Below are 26,446 nucleotides of genomic sequence, written 5' to 3'. Positions count from 1 at the left end.
CCTTGGCACCCCAGTCACTTTGTTACCTGCTCTGCCTTGGTGCACTCCACTTCCACCACCGACCACCTGGAGTCCACGCTCACCAATGCATGCCCTAGCCACCCCCTTCCCCAGGGCCAGCCTCACAAGTCCAAACCATTATTCAATCCATCCCTCCTGGATGCCCCCAAGACCCCTCAAATCCTTTGTACCAAGAACTAAACTCATTGTCCTCCCCACAAGTCTCTTCCTCTTCTGCTTTCGCCTGGTCTTGGGAAATCACACCACAGAATCTGGGCCCTTAGGCCATTCTTTTCTGCCCTGCCCTCACACCTGAGCTCCAACTGGTGCCAAGTCCTCTCTGACCAGTGAGGCCTCTCCCACCACAACTGCCAAGCCTCATTCTCATCAATTCCCGGAAATCACAGCACTTCGGTCTTAACTGATCTTCTGGTCCACACTTCCTGCAGGATGAACTTCCTCAAGAACAAATTTAATGTCTGTTCTGCTTAAAAACATTCTCTCTCTCTCTCTCTGTGTCTCCCATGAATAAATAAAGTAAATTTTGAAAAAAAAAAATCATTCAGAAGGGGATGCCTGTGTGGCTCAGCAGTTGGGTGTCTGCCTTCGGCTCACGGCATGATCCTGGGATCTGGGATCCGGTCCCACATCGGGCTCCCTGCATGGAGCCTGCTTCTCCCTCTGCCTGTCTCTGCCTCTCTCTCTGTATCTCTCATGAATAAATAAATAAAATCTTAAAAAAAAAAAAAAACATTCAGAGGCCCCTAAATACTTGAGAATAAAATTCAAACTTCTGGACACTATATTCAATATCTGAAATCCTCTCAGATCTGATTCTTGGGGGCACCTGGGTGGCTCAGCAGTTGAGTGTCTGCCTTTGGCTCAGGTCATGATCCCAGGGTCCTGGGTCAGGTTCCACATCAGGCTTCTCTTGGGTAGCCTGCTTCTCTCTCTGCCTATGTCTCTGCCTCTCTCTGTGTCTCTAATGAATAAATAAACAAAATTTAAAAAGTAAAAAGATCTGATTCTTGCCCACCTCCTCTGTCCCTGCTGCTTCAGTTCTACTGAAGTGCTGGCAGTTCTCACATTGTATGTTCTTTCAAATCTCTTCGTTTGCATGCACTGCTCCCCTTGTCAGAAATACAGGACCACACCATTCTTCTCTGCCTTGCCAACCTTTTTTCTTTTTTTTTTTCTTTCTTTCTTTCTTTCTTTCTTTCTTCTTTCTTTCTTTCCTTTCTCTTACTTTCTTTCTTTCTTTCTTTCTTTCTTTCTTTCTTTTTCTTTCTCTCTTTCTCTCTTCCTTCCTTCCTTCCTTCCTTCCTTCCTTTCTTTCTTTTCCTTCCTTCCTTCTTTCTTTCTTTCTTTCTTTCTTTCTTTCTTTCTTTCTTTCTTTCCATTTTCATCCATGATTACTCAGCCTATTTGCTGTTCCGTGTTCAAGGCCCCTCCTGTGGACACTCTTGCCAGCTTGTGTGGGCCTCCATCACAGCTCTCATTACTCTGGAGACCCAAGGCCTGTGTTGTAATGTTTTTTTTTTTTTTTTGCTTTTGCTCTCTTGCTAGACTGAGTTCTCAAGAGCAGTAATGGTATCTTATTTTAGTTTCTTTTTTGATGCTCTGATCACCTTTTCTTCCAAGCTGATCCTTTCTACATATTTTACGCATTTATTTTTTGAATAGGTAACACATTCATCTGTCTAAAAATTCAGAAGTTACAAAAAGTTACAGAATGAAAAGTCTCCTTCCAACCACTGTTCCCACTCCAGCTGTCCAGTTCCTCTCCCCAGGAGCAATCAAAATGATCAGTTTCTTGTGAATACTAGAGATAGAAATACTTTAGAGATAAAAACATATCATTCCCCTTTTATACAAAAATGCTATGATGTTCTACAGACTGTGCTGTACCTTGTTCTCACATATGTACTGTATCTATGGGATCATTCCACTTTAGCACATAAAGAGCTTCCTTATTCTTTATTTTCAGTCTTCCATTGTGGTTGCATTCCAAGTTAACCAATGAGCATTAGGTTTATTTCCAGTCCTTTGCAAATACAGAAAATACTTCAATGACTATCTTCACAAAAATGTCACACTTCACACATGTACAAGTGTGACAGTAGAATGAATTCTAGAAGTGGAGCTGCGCCAGATCAAGAAGTATGTGGTATTTATGAGTTTCACCATGTCCTATTGCTCCTCATCGAGTTTGTAGATAACATCTTCTTTATCTTTGTATCTCTAGCCACCATTGCAGAGTCTAGAACAGAGCAGGCATTCACTACATTTTTTTCAAATAAACAAATGAAAAAAATAGCTCTTTCAGTGGAAGCTCCCTTTTTCTTTTCTTTGAGGCCTTTAGTGGATAAATTCCATCCCACTCAGAGCTCAGTTCAAATCAAATGACTGCAGAGTATTATTGTACAGCAAAATCCTTATTCCAATTTGTATTAATTTCCCTATTTGTGCAATTGAGACCCTTCTTCATTAGGTTGCTTACAAAATAAGGTTATACTAACTTTTATGTTCCAATAATGGAATCCTCATTCCACATTTTAAGACATGTCTTAATTATTCTACTACTCTCTTCCCCCACATTCCAAGCAATTACTAGAAACCCATACACAGTCCATGAATTCTTCCAGGGGGTTGCTTGTTGCTTTTATAAGTCACCAGACCTCTCTGTGCAAGGTAACTTTACTTTTCTTTTTTTTTTTTTTTATGACTTTATTTATTCAGTTTAGAGGGCAGAGAGAAACAAAGGAAGAGAGGGAGAGAATCTGAAGCAGACTTCTGCACTGAGGAAGGACACCCACCTGGGGCTTGAGACTAATGACCTCAAGATCAGGACCGCAACTGAAATCAAGAGTTAGACACTTAACCGACTGAACCACCCAGGTGGCCCACTTTTACTGACTTTTTTAAACTACGAATCCCTGTTACTTCTCCTGGATTGTTTACTAGCTGTGTGGCTTCTCTACGCCTGGTTTATTCATCTATAAAATAGGGCACATTACTGAGTTGTGAAGACTAAATGAAATTATAGATGTAAAGTGCTCAGAATAATGTTTGGCACACAGTAATGTTGAGAGAAACAGTCCTTCATGGGTCTGTCATGCTTCTACCCATCTTCCTGGGTATGCCAAAATGCAAGACCCTGACTGCTTTTTACCAGGGTCATTTCTCAAGATTGTGTTTATAGTGAGCAACTTTAAGGAATAAGGTAATGTCTCTCTCCAGCACAAAGAATAGGTTTGCTCACTGCTTCCTATAGAGGACAGGTTCCCCAAACCCAGTGTTCTTCAACTGCGACGTAAATCCACCAAGTAAGTGCACATTCATGTGAGCCCTCCCTGTCATCCCCATAAAACGTGGGGGAAGAGGAATTGACACCAACCTGCTGAAGCTCATGTCGCTTGCTGTGTCATAATAGTCCTTTGTCTCTCACCCAGGAATTCTGTCTTTTGTTAGCATCCACAAAACAGTAACAGACTAACTCACTAGCCAGTCAGGAGGGTAAAATGAAATACCAGACTTGAGTACTACATGCTTCAGTAAGCTATTTTCATTATTTTTGCTCTAGCTCTTCTTGTCTTTGCTAGGCATCCTACACACACTATCTGTGAGTGTGTGTTTGGGTAGGTAGCTGACAAACATTAACTGCAGCCATTGCCAAAGATTTCTACTGTTGTGGGAAACAAAATGAATTAGAAATAAAGGTAACCTGGGGCACCTGGGTGGCTCAGTTGGTTGAGCATCTGCCCTCTGCTCAGGTCGTAATCTCAGGGTCCTGGGATATAGCCCCACATCAGGCTCTCTGCTCAGTGGGGAGCCTGCTTCTCCCTCTGCTGCTCCCCCTGCTTGGGTTCTGTCTCAAATAAATAAATAAAATCTTAAAAAAAAAACACTTCAAAATCGTTGCCCAATTTAAATTACTGGACTCCTCTAATATCCAGTTCTGCATCACTAAGGCCATAGTCTTCTTTGCATATACACACACATATACATATTTTTTGTATAGTTGGAACATAGTTTTTATGTAGTTGCAATACAAGAAAGTTGCGAAAAAAGCAGCCCGGTGGCTCAGCGGTTTAGTGCCGCCTTCAGCTCAGGGCGTTACCCTGGAGCCCCGGGATTGAGTCCCAGGTCGAGCTCCCTGCATGGAGCCTGCTTCTCCCTCTGCCTGTGTCTCTGCCTCGCTCTCTCTCTCTCTGTGTCTCTCATGAATAAATAAAATCTTAAAAAAAAGAAAGTTGCGAAAAAATAACCGGGCCTTAGTTCCTGTTACCTAACAGCAGGATGACTTTGGGCTCTCTATGGTTCAGTTTCCAAATAACTGAAGTAGAGAAACGAATTCATGATTCTGCCAGCTCACAAGGTTGTTGGGGTTGTTGGGGTTGTTGGGGCCATGGAATAAAATAATGGATTCATGTGAACACAAGCTATTAAACAAATGAGTTGTTATAATTTAAGGCTGCAACTTAAAGCTGTCGTCACAAACATCAGTTTATGCACATATTATTGTTTTAGAGGCTAAGAAATGAGTTAGAAAATGAAAGAAGCAAAAACTCGCCCCAGGTCAACAGGTTCATCAGTCGGCTACAATCGGTGCTGGCTCAGCGGCTCAAACTACAACTCCCGGCAGGCTTTGTTCCTCAATTCGTCACGTAATCTCCGCTCGGGCCCGGGCCCTGCCCTCTCCCCCGCCCCCACCGTCCAGAACTCCAACTCCCAGGAGGCTCCACTGGGCGCAACCGTCAGTCTCCCCTTTCCCCCCGCCAGCAGCTCTGTGGCCGACTCCGGTCCCGCGGGCGGCGGAGCGGGCGCGCGCCTGGGGGTCGCACGGCTGCTGAGCGGGGCGAGCGCGCTCGAGGAGGGAGTGGAGGCGTAGGAGGGCGGGGGTACGGCTCGCTCGCTCGCAAGATGGCGGACGAGGACGGGGAAGGGATTCACCCTTCAGCCCCTCACAGAAACGGAGGCGGAGGCGGCGGCGGCGGGGGGTCCGGGCTTCACTGCGCGGGGAACGGCGGCGGGGGAGGCGGCGGCCCGCGGGTCGTACGCATCGTCAAGTCCGAGTCCGGCTACGGCTTCAACGTTCGGGGCCAAGTGAGCGAGGGCGGGCAGCTGCGGAGCATCAACGGGGAGCTGTACGCGCCGCTGCAGCATGTGAGCGCCGTGCTGCCCGGGGGGGCGGCCGACCGGGCCGGGGTGCGCAAGGGGGACCGCATCCTGGAGGTGTGAGTATCCGGCTGCCCGCCGCCCCGCCCCCTCCGCCCGCAGCCCCTGCCGCCCGCTGGCCGCACCGTCCCCTCCCCCTCCCCTCCCCTCCCCACGCGCCCCTGAGCCGGCTGGGTCCCACTCAGGCCCTTCCGCCTCCCCGCACGCTGGGGACCCCGCCTCCCTCCCTGTGACCGGTCAGAGCTCCCCCGCTGCTCTTACCTTCCTGCCCCCCCCCCCCCGCACGCTGCCCTCTGCCCCTTTCTGCCCTCGCTGACAGCGGCTCTTCTGAGTCCGCTCCTGGCCTCCTCCCCAAGTTCCCATCTTCAACGTCGTAGTTTCTTGTCCACCGCTGCCGTCCGCGCCGCGGACCGTCCGTCTGGCTTCTACACCAAGCAGCCAGGGCCTGCGCCTCCACTTCACTCCTTTTGCTCTCCTCGGTTACCCTCGCTCGGGGTTAAGCACCCCTGCATTTTTATGCCCTGCGGAGTGTCCTTTCCCCTCCCTCTTGGAGCCACGCTCCTGAGAGCGCACCTTCTTCTCTGACCCTTTGTGAAGGCATGCCTTTATGTTTGTTTTGCTTTGCTGGTTGGGGAGGGTGTCTGGCCGCTGGTTTCTTTGCCCCGTTGTACCGTATTATACCGGGATTTTGCACCCAGCGTCGCCTGTCTCCACGTTCCTCTGAGAGCATCTCTGCCCTGGCCCATCTTCACTTCTGCACTAACTCCTACTTCTTTTTAGTGAGATTTGTGGTGGAGCTCTCCTTCGTACCGACTTCCCCCCGAAACTAGACCCGTCTTTTGGGTCTTTGACCTCCTCATTTTTTCAGGGCATGCCCCTCTATTCTCTGTTTCACTCTGTCCTCTTGTGCTCCCACGCTCGACTTTCTTTATCCTATTCTTTATCCCCTCCGGGCTGCTTTCCTTGCTCTTCTTAGGCTCCTGCTGCAACCCATCCCCTTCCTTACTGCAGCCCCTCCCTCCCATACTCCTTCATCCTTCCTTCCCCCCAGCATCCTGAAGCTCTAGCAGGATGCTGCCTTGTCTTGCAGTTTCTGTGCACACCTCCGCTACTCTCTTACCGGTGTTACCTTTGTGGATTTGTACTTTGTATTAAAATTTGTATAGTGGTGGCTGGTAGGTGGCATATGCCCTCATTACCTCCATTCTCCTCAGCAGCCCTCAATCTTGTATCTCTTGCCTTTTTACTGAACCTTATTTTTTCACACTTTTGCCCTCTCCCTCAGTACTTGGATTTGCCCTCATGAAGTCTTTCTTATTTTTTGTAAATGTTATTTTAGTTATAATTTCTACAACCTCCAGTCTCCAATAAAATAGTAAGTTTGCTCAAGGTTTCAACAAGGTTAGTATCTTGAACATCTGGCCTATAGAGGAGTCCATCCCTTTTTATTTACCTTATTCCCCCTGCCCTTACCTTGACATTCTTTTTTTTTTTTTTTTTTTAATTTTCTTTCTTTTTTTTTAAATTTTATTTACTTATGATAGTCATACAGAGAGAGAGAGAGGCAGAGACATATGCAGAGGGAGAAGCAGGCTCCATGCACCGGGAGCCCGATGGGGGATTTGATCCCGGGTCTCGAGGATCGCGCCCTGGGCCAAAGGCAGGCACCAAACCGCTGAGCCACCCAGGGATCCTGACATTCTGTTTTTTTAAAGATTATCTATCTATCTATCTATCTATCTATCTATCTATCTATCTATCTATCTGAGAGAGTGTGTGCACAAGCAGGGAGAATAGCAGGCAGAGGAAGAGGGAGAAGCAGCCTCTTCACTGAGCAGGGAGCTCTGAGCTTGGGGCTTGATCCCAGGACCCCGGGGGATCGTGACCTAAGCTGAAGGCAGACGCCTAAGTACTGAGCTACCCAGGTGCCCATTTGACCTTCTTACTCAATGATATTCACTCATTCTCTTTCCTCTTACCTTTCACCTGAAGAAAGAGTAGCTCACTAAAGTAAGTTTGGAGCTATTAAAACTTCCGTTTATGCCTTTTTTTTCCTTTAATGTTCTACATGCTCTTTTTTCTCTGGTAATATGTTCTTAATCTTTGAGAGCCAGGGTATTCAGACTAGAATGCAGTAGTGACCAAAATTTTGCTCTGTACCTGGGCATATAATTCTTTTTTTGCTAGATAACTCAAAATCTGTGGCTATTTCCTTCAGATAGAAGCTCTTGGAATTGTCATTTTCCTTTTCTTTTGCAAGTTAACTTTGGATCCAGCTGTTTATTTTTAAATTTAAAATTCAAGTATTTATTTGAAATTATAAATTTATCATAAAATTATAAATAATTTACTCTTTATAAGAGTTAAAAGAACTAAATGAAAACAATTCTTTAGGGACAGCCCGGGTGGCTCAGCGGTTTAGTGCCACCTTCAGCCCAGGCCATGATCCTGGAGACCTGGGATCGAGTCCCATGTCAGGCTCCCTGCATGGAGCCTGCTTCTCCCTCTGCCTGTGTCTCTGCCTCTCTTTCTCTCTGTGTCTCTCATGAATAAATAAATAAAATCTTAAAAAAAAAAAAAAAGAAAACAATTCTGTAGATGACTACAACTAACATCAACCATTTCAAATATATATTTATGTTTATATATCAACTAACATAGTAGCTTCTTGCTTTTATTATAATTTTGTAGTGAAGTCTAGATATAAATTAGGTATTGTAAGGGAGACCGCAGATGTTCCCCTAGGACAGATGGAAGGACTTGTGTCAGGCCCATGTTCCAGTTCAGGCCCATTCTTCCTTCAGGGGAGAAAATAGTGAGTTTTGGCACATACTTGGTGGTGAGCAGAGACTGTCTTGAAAAAGACAACAGAGTGGCCAGGACAAAAGAATACTCTGCTTAGAGAACCTTACTCTGGAAGGTTGTGATGATCAGACTTCTTCCTAACAGTGGTTTCTCACCTTCCAACTGTATTTTGATTCCAAATTCTATGAAGCTTCTTTGCTACTATAGTGGAAATGGTGGTGGTTACAGTATAGAGTCAAGCAAGTTGGCAAATTCTCAAAAAAAAAAAAAAAAAAAAGTTGGCAAATTCTCTGAGACCTCAGCTATATAGTCTCTTTCCTTTTTCCAAAGTCTGCATCTTCTCCTTAGGTTTTCTTTTCTTTTTTTTTAAATTAATTTTAGAAAGATTTTATTTATTCATGATAGACACACACACACAGAGAGGCAGAGACATAGGCAGAGGGAGAAGCAGGCTCCATGCAGGGAGCCCGATGTGGGACTCCATCCCAGGACTCCAGGATCATGCCCTGAGCTGCAGACGCTCAACTGCTGAGCCACCCACGCGTCCCCTCCTTAGGTTTTCAAGTGAGAGGAGGAAATCCGTGATCAAACATGATTCTTCAGAGGTATCTGGGTCTGCTACTTGTTTTGATTTTGGTTAGCTTGATGCTAATTTTCCTAAAGCATTCTTTAGTCAGCACTCCTTAGGGCTTTTCTGTCTCCCACAAATTCGTAAATTAATCTCTCTGTTGTCTCAGGAAAGTTTTGCATGTTAATTGAAGTGCTAAGTGGGGTCAGGGTTAGGCATAGGTAGATTATTATTGTGTAGACATAGTTTGCATGAAGTCATAGGTGGATGTCTGGTCCTTGATGATTGCTGTTTAAGACTTGTCCCTATTTTAGACACTTTCCTCCTGTACACAAATTATTCCAACTTTTTTATATTGTGGTCCTTTGGACAGCTGATTGAGATATGAAAAGAATAGAGTAACTTTGAGATTTAAGAGACTAAAATCTTGGACAAAAGTCAGAGCTTGTATTTCTTTTAAAGTCTGCCTACAAAGGCCTTGTCCTCATTGAATCTTAGAACAGTCATTAAAGGGGGACTCCCCAGGTGGCTCAGCGGTTTGGAGCCTGCCTTCGGCCCAGGGTGTGATCATGGAGTCCTGGGATCAAGTCCTGGGATTGAGTCCCGCATCAGGCTCCCTGCATAGAGCCTGCTTCTCCCTCTGTGTCTCTGCCTCTGTGTGTGTGTGTGTGTCTCTCATGAATAAAAAACAAAACAAAACAAAACAAACAGTCATTAAACTAAATTGAGTATGGTTCTGTTTGTCCTTTCTCCCTTCAAAACTGACTAGACTTTAACTGGTTTGGGAAAGAGAGATGTTGCAGGGCTGGTTAGTAGGGTATGAACAAGCCCTCTGGGCTCTAAGTTTTACTGCAGATGGAAAGTTTTGTACTAGGAATGTTAATCTCCACCTTGTAATTTTTCCCAGTATAACACATCGAGAAGGTTTCCCTTTGATGTGTATATACCTGGAGGTATGCTTTCAAAAAGTAGAACCAAAATAAATATGTCTTTGTACTAATTATATAGTATATGAAGTAACATTTAACTTCAGGTTAATTTTCTTAAGGTAAAGTATTTCCAAGGGCTCTTGATTGATTTCTTGGGTGCCCTTAGTAGGGTTTAACATGCAGTAGATATGGTTGTGGTACCATCTATATTTTTAAGGGATTAGGTTTGTGTGTTGGCTAGTTTGTTTTATCTCTTTGGTATTTGGGTAGTGTGGTCTTTAACAAGCCAGTAAGATTGGCTTGCAAGCATTTAAAATCATCCTATATTTGTGCAGGGTAGAGTATGTGCTTTCCCTCTTGATAGCTACAAGATAATATACCCATCAACTTTCCCTTGTTAAAGTTACACTTGGCTCTTAGCCAAAAGGCCAAGAAGCAATTCTCTTGTTAAAGTAATCCATAAGAAAAATTAATGCTATGTATATGTATGTATGTATATGTTTATTGGGATTTCAATTTAATAACAGGAATATCTCATGGTCTTTTTTTTTTTTTTTTTTTTTGGCTTCATTTAATGTGAAGTTTGAGATAAAGAGCGTGGTGCCACAAGAAGCATTTTTACAAGTTAAGTGTAAGTCATTTAATACTGACTGCTAAGTACCTTCTCAGGAGAAAGCATTCTCAATTGTAGATGAATTCTGTTTGGCCCAGATTTTCCAGGTAGGTTTTAGAAATGGTGTTTGAAATCATGGTTATTGGTCAAAGGAAAAGTGTATGGTAGTGATTCTTAAGCTTTAGGGAGTATAAGAATTACTAAGTATGTTTGTCAAAAGCATAGTTTCTTGGGCTCACTGTTTATATATGATTCAGTAGGTCTTGGACGGGACCTAGAAGTCCTTATTTATTATTTAAAAAAATTTTTTTTTAATTTTTTTTTAATTTATTTATGATAGTCACACAGAGAGAGAGAGAGAGGCAGAGACACAGGCAGAGGGAGAAGCAGGCTCCATGCACCGGGAGCCCGACGTGGGATTCGATCCCGGGTCTCCAGGATCGCGCCCTGGGCCAAAGGCAGGCGCCAAACCGCTGCGCCACCCAGGGATCCCTATTTATTATTTTTTTAAAGATTTTATTTATTTATTAGAGAGAGAGAGAGAGAGCGTACACAAGCAGAGGGAGGGGCAGAGGGAGAAGCAGAATCTCCTCTGAGCAGGGATCTGGACACCGATCCATGGACCCTGGGATCATGACCTAAGCCAAAGGCAAACTCTTAACTGACTGAGTCACCGAGGCGCCTCCTAAAAGTCTTTTTTACTCCCTTTGCAACCTGTGTACCCAACCTGTACCTGGAGCGACCCTGCAGTCTAGGCCTTGAATTCTTAGTCCATTTTATCTTTGTGGTTATATTGAGAGTCATGGGCTAAGACTGTACTAACCGAGAGTAATTTGTTAGGCTCTTGAACTCTAGCCCTTAACAAAATCATTTCAGTATGATAGTGGACTATTTATATGTGCTCATCTAGATTTTATTGAATCTTCCTTAATGTAATAAAGATGTATGGTGAAGAGGTAGAACAAGGTAATAAAAATCATTGTATCACTTTGCAATTTTTTTGGTTAAAGATTTATTTATTTATTTATTTATTTATTTATTTATTTATTTATTTATTTTAGAGAGTGCATGAGAGAGTGGGTGTGAGCTCGAGGTGGGGGTGATGGTGCAGAGGGAGAGAACATCAAGCAGACTCTGCTAAGCACAAAGCCCAACTCAGGTTTTGATCTTACCACCCTGAGATCATGACCTGAGCCAAAATCAAGAATTGGACATTGAAAATCAAGAGTGGGATATTCAACCAACTGATCCACCTAGCGCCCTCACTTTGCACTTTATGTAGTGTGTTAAAATTTACACGGTATTTTTACATTTGATTTTCACAACAGTTTTGTGAGATTGGGAAAATATAAATTCCTTGAGGATAGGAGCTACATACATCTATGTTGTTTTCCCAGGCAAACATCTAGTGGCCCATACGGAGTATTAGTCAATAAATACTTACTGAATGAATGTATGAGTATTATTTGTCCCTTTTTCATAAGAAAAGAAACTGGTGTTGTAGTAGCGAATGTTAACCAGAATTAAACCCATGTCTTTGGATTCTGAATCCAGTATATTTTGTATATCTTTGTTTTCTCAGCTTTTGTTGACTGTTAATAGTCAACTATTCTTGACTGAATAGTCACTTAAAATTCAGTCGCATCCCTATAAACTTGGATAGCAGTTGAGCTTTGGGTTTTTTTTGTTTGTTTGTTTCTTTGTTTTTTAAAGATTTTATTTATTCATAGATAGAGAGAAAGGCAGAGACACAGGCAGAGGGAGAAGCAGGCATCATACAGAGAGCCTGATGTGGGACTCCATCCAGGGTCTCCAGGATCATGCCCTGGGCTGCAGGCGGTGCTAAACTGCTGCGCCACCTGGGCTGCCCTGAGCTTTGGTTCTAATGTAAAATGTAACTGTCTCATATCTTTATTAACCTGGTCTCTCTGATTATTAAATTGGGTGGGTGACAGGGAACCAAATCGGCTATTCTTTGCCCTTGTTTGTTGATACCTTTATTGGTTATCAGTAAAGAGAGCCTGACATAATTGCAGCCCCAGGAATTACTTTTAATTCCCTAAGTAGTTGAGGTAGCAAACAAAACTAAATTTGAAAATAGCATTATATTCCCCTTGGAAATCACTTCCCACAACATTGCTGTTACCAGGAAAAGATGTTGTTAGTACCATGAAGATGTGGCTAGGTCATATAAATTATTGTGAAGAAGGGTTCTCTTTAGCCCCCACAGACTGGTTTGTTTTAGGTGAGGGTTTGTTACCATGCTCTCAAAGATAATTTTTTTTTTAATTTTTTTTTTTAATTTATGATAGTCACACACACACACAGAGAGAGAGAGAGAGAGAGAGAGAGAGAGGCAGAGACACAGGCAGAGGGAGAAGCAGGCTCCATGCACCGGGAGCCCGACGTGGGATTCGATCCTGGGTCTCCAGGATCGCGCCCTGGGCCAAAGGCAGGCGCCAAACCGCTGCGCCACCCAGGGATCCCAAAGATAATTATTTTTTAAGATAAATCCCGTTGGGAGTAATTCTTATGATAAGCAAAAAGACTCAGTTGACATGCAGAAACTTAAAATTTATGATCAGCTGTCCTATGCTTTGGGAGCATGACCTGTGGTGAGTTTGTTAGATGATGGCATTACTGACACAGTGGATATTGTGGTGGTTTAGGTTAGAGCCAGTTGAGATCATTCCTTTTGACTATCAGCTGTATAGATGATTTCTGTGCTTTACTTGGGCAATCCTCTAAAAACCTATGTATGGGTGGTGCAGTTCCAGCCCCACACATGGAAAAAAATATTTAGAATTTTTTTTCAAAGTAGGCTCCATGCTCAATATGGGGCTTCAACTCCATGATCCTGAGATTAAGAGTTGCATGCTCTACCAACTAAACCAGCCAGGTACCCCCAAAATAGGCAGCTGTAAAATATTTTTTAAAAACTTGGCAACTCTCTGTAAGAGATACATTTTATATTAGAACCAATATAAATGCAAAAAAACCCCACCTGAAGCAAGTTTCACAAAACCATATGTAGTGGTATCTTGCTTCCTACCATTTTTTTAGTCTGTTCAGTATTTTGGAGTTTTTTGTTTTGTGATTTGAAGCTTGATGGTGGTCTACATTAATTTCATGACTATTAGGTTATGATCCATTGTTTGAAAAACATACAGAACATCACTTATCTGGTGTTCGCCCACTATCACTTCATATTCAGTCTGGTTTCGAAATTAAGTACAAACTATGTGTAAATTACTGTTAGGCTTGTATGAGTCACAGAGTCTCTGCATCTCTGCCCTTGAGAAGCTTACACTGCAGTAGGGAAGTGTACAATTTACTGTGTGTAAAGCAAATGAATTGATGAACATAAAAGAAAAACAATGGGAGTTTTAGTTTTTTTTTAATTTTAATTTTTATTTTTTTTTTTAAATTTTTTTTTTTTATTTATTTATGATAGTCACAGAGAGAGAGAGAGAGGCAGAGACACAGGCGGAGGGAGAAGCAAGCTCCATGCACCGGGAGCCTGATGTGGGATTCGATCCCGGGTCTCCAGGATCGCGCCCTGGGCCAAAGGCAGGCGCCAAACCGCTGCGCCACCCAGGGATCCCTTATTAGTTTTTAAAACATTTCTGGTTCAAACTTAAGGCATTTATTTATTTATTTTTAAGATTTTGTTTATTTATTCATGAGAGACATGGAGGCAGAGACACAGGCAGAGGGAGAAGCAGGCTCCCCACAGGACTCAATGTGGGACTGGATTCCAGACCCCGGGATCACATCCTGAGCTTAAGGCAGACACTCAACTGCTGAGCCACTCAGGTGTCTCCACATTGGAGTTTAAAGAGTGAATATAGTTGAGATGATTGGTGGATAGATAGGTCATAAAAGACTTTTAAACTGATTGAAAGGACAAGTGTAATTTCAGGAGGCAGAGAAGGGGGAAAGATTCCATAGGCTGAGGGAACTGATTGAAGGGAGGAAGACATGAAAAGTTCCTGGGATAACAAAGAATCTAAAGTTATTTGTAGACAATTGTGCTTGAAGTTAAATAGGGTTTTGAGTGCAATACTGTCAAGTTTGGATTCTGTTCTGTTTTTGAGGTCAGAATATAATTACATGTGCATTAATACCTAGGACTCCCTGTGAATTTAGTTTTTATTTATTTACCTGAAGAGGTTGAATAACTTCCAAGGCCAAAAAGGAAAATCACTATTAGAAGAATTTCAGAGCATCAAGTCTCTTGGGCTGTCTTGTACTATATAAAGAAGGGAACTAAGAACAACTAAGCTCTTAACACCCAGAGCTGGGAACAGCTGCTAAAGAGCTGGTTGCCTTTAATTTGTGTATGTTTTACCTCACAATCTAGTCCAGCTTGTTGAATATCCACTCCTCAGGTTTTTTGGCTTTTTTGTTTTGTTTTGTTTTTTTTAGGTTTATTTGAGAGAGAGGCGCAGGGTAGGAAGGGCAGAGGGAGAGGATCTTCAAGCAGACTCCCTGCTGGGTGCAGGGCTCCACACCGGGCTCCCCCCAGATCTCATGACCCTGAGATCATGACCGGAGTCCAGATCAAGAGTCAAATGCTTAACCCACGGAGCCATGTAGGCACTTCTCTTTAAGTTTTATTTTATTTATTTATTTTTAATTAATTAATTAATTAATTAATTTATGAGAGACAGAGGCAGAGACACAGGCAGAGGGAGAAGCAGGCTCCATGCAGGAAGCCTGATGTGGGACTTGATCCTGGGACTCCAGGACCGTGCCCTAGGCAGAAGGCAGGTGCTAAACCGCTGAGCCACCCAGGGATCCCCCTCTTTAAGTTTTAAATGAGCATACTTACTGTTGTGTTCACAGTTGATAAGTTTGATCCTTATGTGCTGCAGGCCCACTGTGCTCTGCCCTATGATGTTCTGTTTTAGCTGTTCTAAGAATTCCTACTCTGCTCCTCTGATTTGAAGATGCCTCCTTTAATTTAAAGCTTTTGTTTCTGCATACAGTATATTGTTGGGATTTGAGGGGACTGAAGACAGGCAACTTAAGATAGTACTAAGGTTTATACCTGCTGTCTCCCTTCAGAATGAAAATCCATATGAAGGTCCTTAAAATAAGAATCAGTGATGACCACAAAGTCAATTTTTGCTTTCTCTCAGAAGTGTGAGGGGTACTTCAGGATTAAATTGTGTGATATGGTATTAGTCAAATAATAGGTAGTATGTATGTAGTCTCTTTTGTTTATTACTTAATGCACTCCCTGCTAGCCAAGTAAGGTTCTCCTATTGAGGAAATATACCTATCTGCAAGGTATTAAAGTTGCAGAGTAAGGAACTGTATTTGAGTACTCTTATGTATACTTTATTCCATGAACTTAATGTTATTATGAAAACATCTTTTAAAAAATGATTTATTGGGACGCCTGGGTGCCTTAGTGGTTGAGCGTCTGCCTTCGGCTCAGGGCATAATCCTGGGGTCCTGGGACCGAGTCCCACATTGGGCTCCCTGCATGGAATCCGCCTCTCCCTCTGCCTATGTCTCTGCCTCTCTCTCTCTCATGAATAAATAAATAAAATCTTTTAAAACAATGACTTATTTTTGCTTAAGTTATCTAAAACCGTAGCTTCTTATGTCAGACCTCAGAGCAAAACTAGAATGAGATTTATGTATTCTGTGGACTTGAAACAAGTAATGAGTTTCCTTCTCTTTGGAAAAGTACAGAGTGTCTGTAGAGAGTCAGCTGCTTATGTGGGTATTCTCCCAGCTGTGTTCGGGCAGCTGATTACTCTCCGAGAACTATTCAAGGAGATTAACCCGGAAGTTGTCTTTTTTTCCCCCCAAATACTGCAGTACTTTTATATTTATATGTCTGTCTAGTTTTAGTTATGTTTATATAGTATGTTTTAAAAATTGGGTGATTGATTAAATTAATTTTTGGTGATCTTGAAAATGTCAAAGTTTTGGAAACTTCTTCCACTTTGCTGATCAGTTTAATCATCTATAAATTCTGTAACTTGTAAAGTGTGTTGTCTACTGAATGTACCATGGATTACTTAAAATTTTTTTTACCCAATATTATTGTCATTTTGATTTTGGTAGGGTTATTTTTTTTTTTTTAATTTATTTATTTGTGATAGTCACAGAGAGAGAGAGAGAGAGAGAGGCAGAGACACAGGCAGAGGGAGAAGCAGGCTCCACGCACCGGGAGCCCGATGTGGGATTCGATTTCGGGTTTCCAGGATCGCGCCCTGGGCCAAAGGCAGGCGCCAAACCACTGCGCCACCCAGGGATCCCTGATTTTGGTAGGGTTAAAAACAACTTTCTGAATCCATTTTCTCAAGGTATGTAACCTGCGTCTGTCTTAGCAATGAGTTTTGTTCTCTGGCTGGTATTTTGAACCCAAGGAAATGTGACACTTTTATGAGTTATGTGCTGGTAGATTATTTTAGATTTCCCTACCCTACCCAGTTATCCTTTATATTGCTGATTCAGAAAAGTTCTTACTATACCTTTCTTCTTGTTCAGTGTGTTAAAATAGACCACAACTGGGATCCCTGGGTGGTGCAGCGGTTTGGCGCCTGCCTTTGGCCCAGGGCGCGATCCTGGAGACCCGGGATCGAATCCCACATCGGGCTCCCGGTGCATGGAGCCTGCTTCTCCCTCTGCCTGTGTCTCTGCCTCTCTCTCTCTCTCTCTCTGTGACTATCATAAATAAATAAAATTTTAAAAAAAAATAGACCACAACTTAAACTGTAGTCTGTGTTCCTCAGCTTCCAGGAGAAAATTGCCCATATTTAATTTGGATTAAAGGGTAGTATTTGGTTACTAAAGGACTGTATCCCTTCAAAAGTATATCTTTTTTTTTTTAAGATTTTATTTATTTATTCATGAGAGACAGAGAGAGAGGCAGAGACACAGGGAGCCCGATGTGGAACTCGATCCCAGGACTCCAGGATCACGCCCCAGGCCGAAGGCAAGGCGCCAAACCACTGAGCCACCCAGGGATCCCCAAAAGTATATCTGTTGATATTAATTGTAGTTGTTATGAATTCTTAAAGGCTGGCTATCATAGATGAAGGCATTTTTGAGCTTTTTTTTTTTTTTTTCCAGTAGTATTGATCTACACTTCTTTCTGTATACTTATGTATAGTACCTCTTGAGAGTAATTGACTAGGAAATAGGTATTAGGATTCAGGGTGTAGGCTGTTATCTTAGAACAAACTTACCAGATCACAGGAGTAGTTATGCTTTTAATTACATTATGTAGTAACCCAGAAATAGTAGTGAAATAGAACTTTTAAAAAATTAAGATTCCTTCTTTGGTAATTTATGTCAGTTGCAAGCTAAGGTTGTTGATAAAACTGGTAGATTTTATTCTTTAATTAACTTTCACTGTGATCAGTATACCAAATTAAAAACATTTTGGGGATTGTATTTAACTTAGCCATGTAGGCAGTGGTTCAAAATAGAGCAGATTTCAAACTCTTTGAGTTGGTGTTGGGAAATGATTTAGAACTGATTGTTTTCTGGTGAATAACTGAAGGAGGGGTTCTCAGCAACAGTAGTATATGTAGGAGGCAGTGTCAGTTTAGGGAAACCATATGGCTAGTAGCAACTTTCTTTTATCTAGCATTCATTATCCCACAGTGTAAAGAAGGAACCCATTTTCATATCCAGCCTTACATTTAAATAAAACCATGAATTGCTACATGCTGATCAAATGTTTAAAGACAAAAATTGAAAAACAAAATCCTATCAAAACAAAATAAGTCAATGTTATAATTTTATTTTATTTTAAGATTTTATTTATTCATGAGAGACATAGAGGCAGAGACATAGGCAGAGGGAGAAGCAGGCTCCTAGCCCCATGTTGGACTCCATCCTGGGATGGTGGGATCACGCCCTGAGGCCAAGGCAGATGCTCAACCTCTGAGCCACCCAGGTGTCCTAAGACTTGAGCTTTTTAAATGTCAACATGTTTATTTCTTACTCCTTTTCACCTCATTTGACTATCCTTGGAGTTAGTATTTATATTTAAAAATTAATAGCAATTAAGTTACTTTTATTTTCAACATCTTTGAGTAAAAGAAAACAGCTTCACTTTGAAATCGCTTAAGTAATTGAATGCCATATTTTACTGAAGCATTATTTCTACTACCTTCCCATAATAGAAAGCAAAATGATCACTAGTACTAAAATTTGAAAAATGTAGAGCTTGCATAATGTTTTTAGTACTTCCCCCTAAACAGTGAAACCAGTATAAAAGTTAAAAATAAGGAGTGGAATTAAGAAAGTGCATGAAGGAGAACCATTATTGGATGGTTTTTTTTTTTGCTAGCCTTAATAATTTTTTCATACATTCAGGGAAAAGTTTGAATGAATGCTTACTACATAATGAACATGGGATTAGACACTGGGGATAGAAAGCTGAATAACATGTAGTCCATGCCCTTAGGATATTTATGGTCTGGTGGGGAATGGGCAGAACAGACAATTTGTTGTTGGAGTAAACCCTGGGGAGGCTGAGGAAATAGAGATGGCACCTGACCAGACTGGGGTTGGCAGGAAAGGTAAGATAGAAGCCTCAGGTCATCCCCCACCCCAGGACATTTTTAAAGCCCAATTGACCTGATGTCTCAAACCTCCTCTCCACTCTCCTCCCAATGGGATGAACAAACCTAATTCCTTCGGTTCCTAATAAGTACTTTTTTGCCCCAAGTTATCTGAACTAGTAAATGCAAGTGCCCAAGAACCATGTGCATTTTAACAGAAGGCTCCCAGACAAAATGTACTAAAATTATAAGGACTATATATAGTTTATCACCCAAACCAAGACACTTGAAAATGACAGAGGACTGTGAATTTTGCCAGGACAACAGATATAAAATAGGTGTGTCCTGGCAATCTGGAACACAGGTCTGTATAACTTTAATGATTTAAATATAGAACGCTTCCTTTTTTTTTTTTTTTTTTAAGATTTTATTTATTTATTCATGAGAGACACAGAGAGAGAAAGAGAGTCAGAGACACAGGCAGAGGGAGAAGCAGGCTCCATGCAGGAAGCCTGATGTGGGACTCAATCCCAGGACTCCAGGATCGCGCCCTGGGCCAAAGGCAGGCACTAAACTGCTGAGCCACCCAGGCGTCCCTAAAGAATGCTTCCTAAGTGGAAGTGAAATACCATTTAACTCTTTTAAGCTGTGGCATTTTTCTTTTCTAGCTTTTTATTTTATGTTTTAAGTAATCTCTATGCAGAGTGTGGGGCTTAAGGTCAACCCCAAGATCAGGTCCTGTGCTTTCCTAATTAACCAGCCAGGCACCCCCCTAAGCTGTGGCATTTCTCTGATTTGAAGATTTCAGATCTTTGTTTGATTTTCATAACACAAAATGGACTAGCTCACTCCATCTTGTTATTGAATTATTTATTTACTAAGGAGTCATGATAAAGTCCTAGTCTTTTCGTTTAGAATTTTAGTGTTTGACACCTGAGGTTAGACCCAGTTTGGTATACATTCTTTTGAGATTTCATTCTTGATTTTTTAAAATTTAAAACACTTAGTAGGTTTTTTGTTTTAGAGTAGTTTTAGGTTCACAGCAAAACTGAGAGAATATAGAGATTTCTGTATACCTCCTACCCCTACATATGCATAGCCTCCATTATAAACATCCCACTAGAGGGGTTCATTTGTTATAGTTGACGAACCTACATTGATTGAAACATCATTGTTACCTGGAGTCCATAGTTTACCTTAGGGTTTATTCTTGGTGTTGTATATTCTATGGATTTGGACACATTTATAATGACATATATCTACCATTATAATATACAGGGTGGTTTCACTACCCTTAAAATCTCTGTGCTCTGTTTATTCATTCCTCTCTTCCCCTGAGGCCTGGTGACTACTGATCTTTACTATCTCTGTAGTTTTGCTGCTTCCAGAGTTTTTATATAGTTGGAATCATACAGTATGCAACCTTTTTAGACTGTCTTCTTTCATTTAATATTATACATTTAAGTTTCCTTCGTGTCTTTTCATGGCTTGATGGCTCATTTATTTCTAGTGCTGAATAATACTCCATTGTCTGGATGTACCACAGTTTATCCATTCCTCTAATGAAGAACATTTGGTTGTTTCCAAGTTATGGTAATTATGACTAAAGCTTCTATAAACATCTGTGTGCAGGTTTTTGTGTAGACATAAGTTTTCAACTCCCTTGGGTAATACCCAGGAGCATAATTGCTGGTTCAGATGGTAAGAGTAAGTTAGTTTTGTAAGAAACTGCCAGACTGTCTTCCGAAGTGGCTGTACCATTTTGCATCCCCACCAGCAATGAAGGAGCATTTCTGTTAATCCATGTTCTTGCCATCATTTTGGAGTTGTCAGTGGTCTGGATTTTGGTCATTCTAATAGGTGTGTAGTGGTATAAAATTCATTCTCTAAATTATAAAAGTATTGTAAATATGTAGGAGAAAATTTGGAGACTAAGGAAAAGAAAAATAATCCCCCACTTCATCATCCTAACAAAACTACTTTGGGTATTTTGGCTGTTTTATTTATGCATTTTATATGAAGTTGAAATCATACATCATGTATAATCTGTAATCTAATTTTTAAAATTAATACTTTATTTTCCAGAACAGTTTGATTTACAAAAAAAATCAAACAGGTCCCATATATCCTTCTCCCACCTCTGCCATATAATTTCTCCTTTTGTGAACATCTTACATGAGTAAGTCCATTTGTTTAAGTTAATGAACCAATGCCGACATGTTATTACTAACTTATGCCCATAATTTATTCACATTTCTTTGGTGTCTAGTCTAATGTCTCTCTGTTCCAGGATCCCATCCAGAATACCATAGTACATTTACTTGTCATGTCTTTTTAGACTTGTTTTGACTGTGACAATTTCTCAGTGTGTTTTTGATGACTGACAGTCTTGAGGAGTATTGGTCAGGTGTATTATAGGATTATAGGATGCCTGACTATTGGATTTGTCTGATTTTTTTTTTTTCACAATTACACTGAGGTTTTTTTTTTGGGGGGGGAGGAATATTACAGAAGTGAAGTACCATTTTCATTAGTTCATACTATCATGATTTGTGATGCTGATCGTCTGACTGGTTTCTACACTGCAAAGTTATTCTCATCCCCTCTGCCCTACTGTACCCTTTGGACAAGAGTCACGCTTTGTACAGCCTACACTTGAGGAGTGGGGAGTTATGCTCCCCTACTCTAGAGTGTAGTACCTGTATAATTTATTTAGAATTGTTCTGTGTAGGAGAAGGATGTGTCTTCTCGCCTATGTATTAATTTATTCAGTCATTTACATCATTATGGGCTCATGATACTTATTTTATAATATGGGCTATATAATCTGATATTGCTTTATTTTATTGCTCTAGTTGTTCCAGCTTTGTCCATTGGTAGCTCCTTTCAGTTGGCCCCTGTGCATTTTTGCCACAACCCCCATTAATGTTTTGTTTTTGAGTACTTATTTACTCTGTGGCACTACAAAAGCTCCAGGCTCATCTTGTATATTTTCTTTCCTAGTCCCAGAATCAACCATTTCTCCAAAGGGTCATAGTTCTTTTTATTGGGGAATGGTATTAGAAACCAAGATCTGGGCACTAGGTGTGGTGGTTGCTGCTAGGGGATAACTTCTTTCAGGTCCTCTCAGCTGACAGCAAAAAATATATGTGTATATATTAACCCCTGTATATCACATATCTATAAATATTTCTATATGTAACCTTCTGTATCTATAATTAAGTTAAACATGACTTCTTATTCCATTACCATATGGATCTTTTTGTCACTCTCCCTTGTAGATCTGTACCAATTCAACAGTTAGAAATTTGGCTCCCCACATTCACCATTCATTTACCTAATTGTTCAATTCCAGTATACATGTATAGCAATTGTTAATATGTACCCTGGGGAAGCAGTTTTATCGACTAGAGAATAGTACTTATGTGCAATCCCTTCATTTCAGTTACTTAGGTCTGTACCTACCTCCATCAATGAGGTTGTTTGAAATGCGTTTGAAATACAGTTAGATTCTTTTTTACAGTCTGGGATTCTCTCAACCTCCTAGCTGATTTTTTAAAAATTTGTGTACATTAAGGTTTACTCTTTGTGTTGTAAAGTTCTGTAAGTTTTGAGAAATGCATTATGTCATGTTTGTGCTGTTATACTGTCATACAAAATAGTTCACTGTCCTAAAAATCCCCTGTGCTTCACTTATTCATCTTCCCCCTCCCTGGCAACACAGTCATCTTCGTGTTTTCCAGAATGTCTTATAACTGGAATCATACAGTATATAGCCTTTTCAGATTATCTTCTTTCCCTTAGCAATATGCATTTAAGGTCTCTTTCCCTATACCATATCTTTCTGTGACTTGATAACTTATTTCTTTTTATAACTGAATAATATTCCATTGTCTGGATGTACCACAGTTTTGTTTATCCATTCACTTATAAAGTAAATCCATTCACTTATGGTTGCTTTCAGTTTTTGGCAATTATGAATAAAGGTGGTATAAATACTTATGTGCAGGTTTTTGTGTAAATATAAGCTTTCAAGTCAATTGAGTGAATACCTAGTAGTGTGATAGCTGGATCTTATGGTTGAGACTATGTTTAGCTTTTTAAGAAACTGTCAATTTGTTTTCCAGAATGGCCATACCATTTTGCATTCCCACCAACAGTGAAACATCTGTGTGCAGGTGCTCTTGTTCCACATCCTCATTAGTATTTGGTGTCCTTAAATTTTTTTTATTGTAGCTATTCAAATAGGTGTGTAGTGGTATATCGTTTTGATTTGCAATTCTCTAATGATGAATGAAGTTCAATAAATTTTCATATTCTTATTTGCCATCTATGTATCTTCGTTGGTGAGGTGTGTCTGTTCATATCTTTTGTCCAGTTTGTAGTTGGGTTGTTTTTTTTAATTGTTGAGTTTTAAGAGTTCTTTCTGTATTTTGGATAAGAGTCCTTTATCAAATATGCATTTTCCATGTTTTTCCCCAGGCTGTGGCTTTTCATTCTCCTAATAGTATCTGTCACAGAGCAAAAGTGTTTAATTTTTTAAAAAGATTTATTTATTTATTCATGAGAGACACACACAGAGGCAGAGATATAGGCAGAGGACAGGGAGCCTGATGTGGGACTCAATCCTGGATCTTGGGATCACGCCCTGAGCTGAAGCCAGAGGCTCAACTGCTGAGCCACCAAGCGTCCCAAGTTTTTAATTTTAATGAAGTTCAACATAGCAATTTTCTTTTTCATAGATCATGTTATTGTTGTTGTATATAAAATCTCTTTGCCATATCCTAGATATTCTCCTTGTTACCTTTTAGAAGTTGCATTTTATTATAATCTACTTTTTTTTTTAAAAGATTTTATTTATTTATTCATAGAGACAGAGAGAGAGGCAGAGACACAGGCAGAGGGAGAAACAGCCATCATACAGAGAGCCTGACGTGGGACTCGATCCAGGGTCTCCAAGATCACGCCCTGGGCTGCAGGCGGTGCTAAACCGCTGCGCCACCGGGGCTGCCCATCTACTTTTTTAAAAAAATTTTTATTTATTTATTCATGAGAGATAACAGGCAGAGGGAGAAGCAGGCTCCATGCAGGGAGCCTGATGCAGGACTCGATCTCAGGACTCCAGGATCACGCCCTGGGCTGAAGGCAGGCGCTAAACCACTGAGCCACCCAGGGATCCCCTATAATCCACTTTTTAAAAAATATTTTATTTATTTGACACAGAGTGATAGAGCAGCATCAGAGGGAGAGGAAGAAGGAGAAGCAGGCTCCCTGTTGAGCAGGAATCCTGATGCAGGGCTCAATCCTGGGACCCTGGGGCCCTGGGACCCTGGGAGCATGGCCTGAGCTGAAGGCAGATAGTTAACCACTGAACTACCAGGAACCCCTATAATCTGTTTTTAGCATAATATTGGCTCAAACATATTTCTAGATTATTTTCTTCATTTCTGTAATTTTAAGTGATTGCTTTATGGTTCATTTGTGCTATAATTTTCTTAACCATTCATCCCTGTATTATTGACTTTTTATTAGAACAGAAATTTGGAAACAGTCCAACTTTTCTTTGTTGAGTATTATTTCTTTTTTTTTGTTGTTGTTGAGTATTATTTCATTCTTTCAACATATATTTGAGAGTGGTCTACATGCCAAGGTAAAGTTCTTGCCCTTTTAGAGCTCCTATTTTGATGTTTTCCTTAATATAAATTTTCAGTAATGCCATTTTAGTTGAAAAGATAAGAACATCTTTATGACTTCAGATGCATATAACCAGTAAAATTGCTTTCCAGAAGAATTTTACCTATTTATGTAGTTATCGTTTTATTTTCCATGTAAGTTAACAGTAAAAGTACTGAGATAATAATTTTGAACTTTTTAAGTTGTTGATAAGATTTGCTGTTTATTAGAAAAAGCTCAAACATTTTAGAAACCTTTGGCCATTTACATTCTCTTTTCCCATCAATAAATTGTTTTAAAATGTAGGATGCAAAATGTTATTATTTTTGAAACAGATTCCAAAAAATTTCTTTAGTGGTCCAGAATAGTAATTTTGCATAGACATATCCAAGCTTCACTTCTTGTGACTATGTTTTTGGCATATGCGCTTGTTTGAATATCTTATCCCAAGAGTTAAGGGCAAAGTACAGCATGATTGCTAAGACAATTAGTCAATAAAAATATTCTCTGACTTTATTGTTTGCCTAAGTAATATAGCAAGGAGGCCGACTTAGTTGAAAAGGAGCCAATCTAAGCCAGTCAGATGACTTAACTGCAAAATTGGAAAGGACAGATTTTCACATTTCAGTAGAGTAGTTCCTTATTTTTATATGGTCTGGTGTCTAGTATTGCTGTGTACCCACTAACTGACAATGAACCAGTGAAAAGTCAAAGGAAATGTCACTCTTCTGATGTGTCAGGAGTCTATTTTTCTCCAACTTGTGAGTCTTCACCCAATTTCCAAAAAGATATATTGTGGAGAAAGTAGAAGGTTATTTAAAAAGTTTTGTGTAATTGAAGATATAACAGGTATGTAAAATTTTTAAGAATTACCCATTATTTAAGAATTTTTAAGAATTACCCATAGTTCTAGTCACTCTAACTCAACTATTTTCTTATTTTACACATTGTGCCTTTTCTTGGGCAAAAATATATTACATGCTTATAATCACTACAGACAATATTTTGCATTTAACATAATGTAAGGATTTTTCCATGTTATATTGCACATAGTCTTTATAGATGTTTTTTAAGAATAACTGGTCAAGGGTGCCTGGGTAGCTCAGTCAGTTAAATGACTGACTCAGGGTTCAGGTTGTGATCTCAGGGTTATGAGATTGAGCTTGCACCAAGTGCAGAGTATGCTAGAGATTCTCTCTCCCTCTCCCTCCCACTCTGTTCTCCCCCATGCTCGCATGTTCTCTCTCAATAAATAAATAAAATCTTAAAAAAAACAAACAAAATAAACAAAATAAAAAGCCAGAAAAAGAATTGTATGGTCCATTTGCTTGATGTACTTCAGTGTCTTTATTCAGAGTAATCTAAAGTAGTAGAGGGATTATGATGGACTACTGTTTCACATTTATAAATGAGGATATTGTAGAATAATTTTTAATTTTTTAAGATTATATTTGTTAAGTAATCTCTATACCCAGTGTGGGGCTTGAACTCACGACCCTGAGATCAAGAATTACATGCTTTAAAAAAAAAAAAAAGAATCACAGGCTTAAAGATTTTATTTATTTATTTTTAAGGATTTTACTTTTAAGTAATCTGTACACCCAGTGTGGAGCTTGAACTCCCAACCGTGATATCAAGAGTCGCTTGGGGCACTTGGATGGCTCAGTTAAGCGTCTTTTGGGTTCCCTGCTCAGCAAGGAGCCTGCTTCTCCCTCTTCCCCAGCTTGTGCTTGTTCTCTCTCACTCTCTCTCAAATAAGTAAATCTTGAAGAAAAAAAAAAGTGTCATATGCCCCACCGACTGAGCCAGCCAGGTGCTCCAGTAATTTTTATTTTTATATCTACTTCATTGAGGTTTAATTTACATACAGTCAGATGCACACATCTTGAATGCAGAGTTTGAGTTTTGACAAAGGTATAGACCCATTTAACCACCACCCAATCAAGATATAGAACTCTTCTATAGTTTTTGAAAGCTTCCTTGTGTTCTTTTGCATTCAGTATTTACCCCTGTCTCCCAGACAGCCACTGATTTGATTTTTACCACTGTAGAATAGTTTTGCCTATTCTGGAACTTCAAATAAGTGGAATCAAATAAATCAGACCCTTTTCTGTCTCGCTTCTTTTGCTCAGTTTTTGAGATT

At 40.4% G+C, this 26,446-nt stretch overlaps 1 protein-coding gene across 1 annotated transcript in view; it reads left to right on the top strand.

The window, feature by feature from the left end:
• The first annotated feature begins 1,537 nt into the window (after positions 1–1,537).
• Positions 1,538–26,446, top strand: part of SNX27 (sorting nexin 27) — a 76,540-nt gene continuing 51,631 nt past the window's right edge. The window contains exon 1 of the mRNA XM_072766512.1: positions 1,538–5,237. Within this exon, the coding sequence (XP_072622613.1) occupies positions 4,924–5,237 (314 nt within the window). The 5' untranslated portion in view covers positions 1,538–4,923. The remainder of the gene's footprint in view (positions 5,238–26,446) is intronic.

The sequence above is a fragment of the Vulpes vulpes genome, chromosome 8 (genome assembly GCF_048418805.1).
Source record: "Vulpes vulpes isolate BD-2025 chromosome 8, VulVul3, whole genome shotgun sequence".
In the NCBI taxonomy this organism is placed as follows: Eukaryota; Metazoa; Chordata; class Mammalia; order Carnivora; family Canidae; genus Vulpes; species Vulpes vulpes.
Note: the sequence above shows the minus strand (reverse complement) of the source record. Positions and strands in the feature narration are given on the sequence as shown.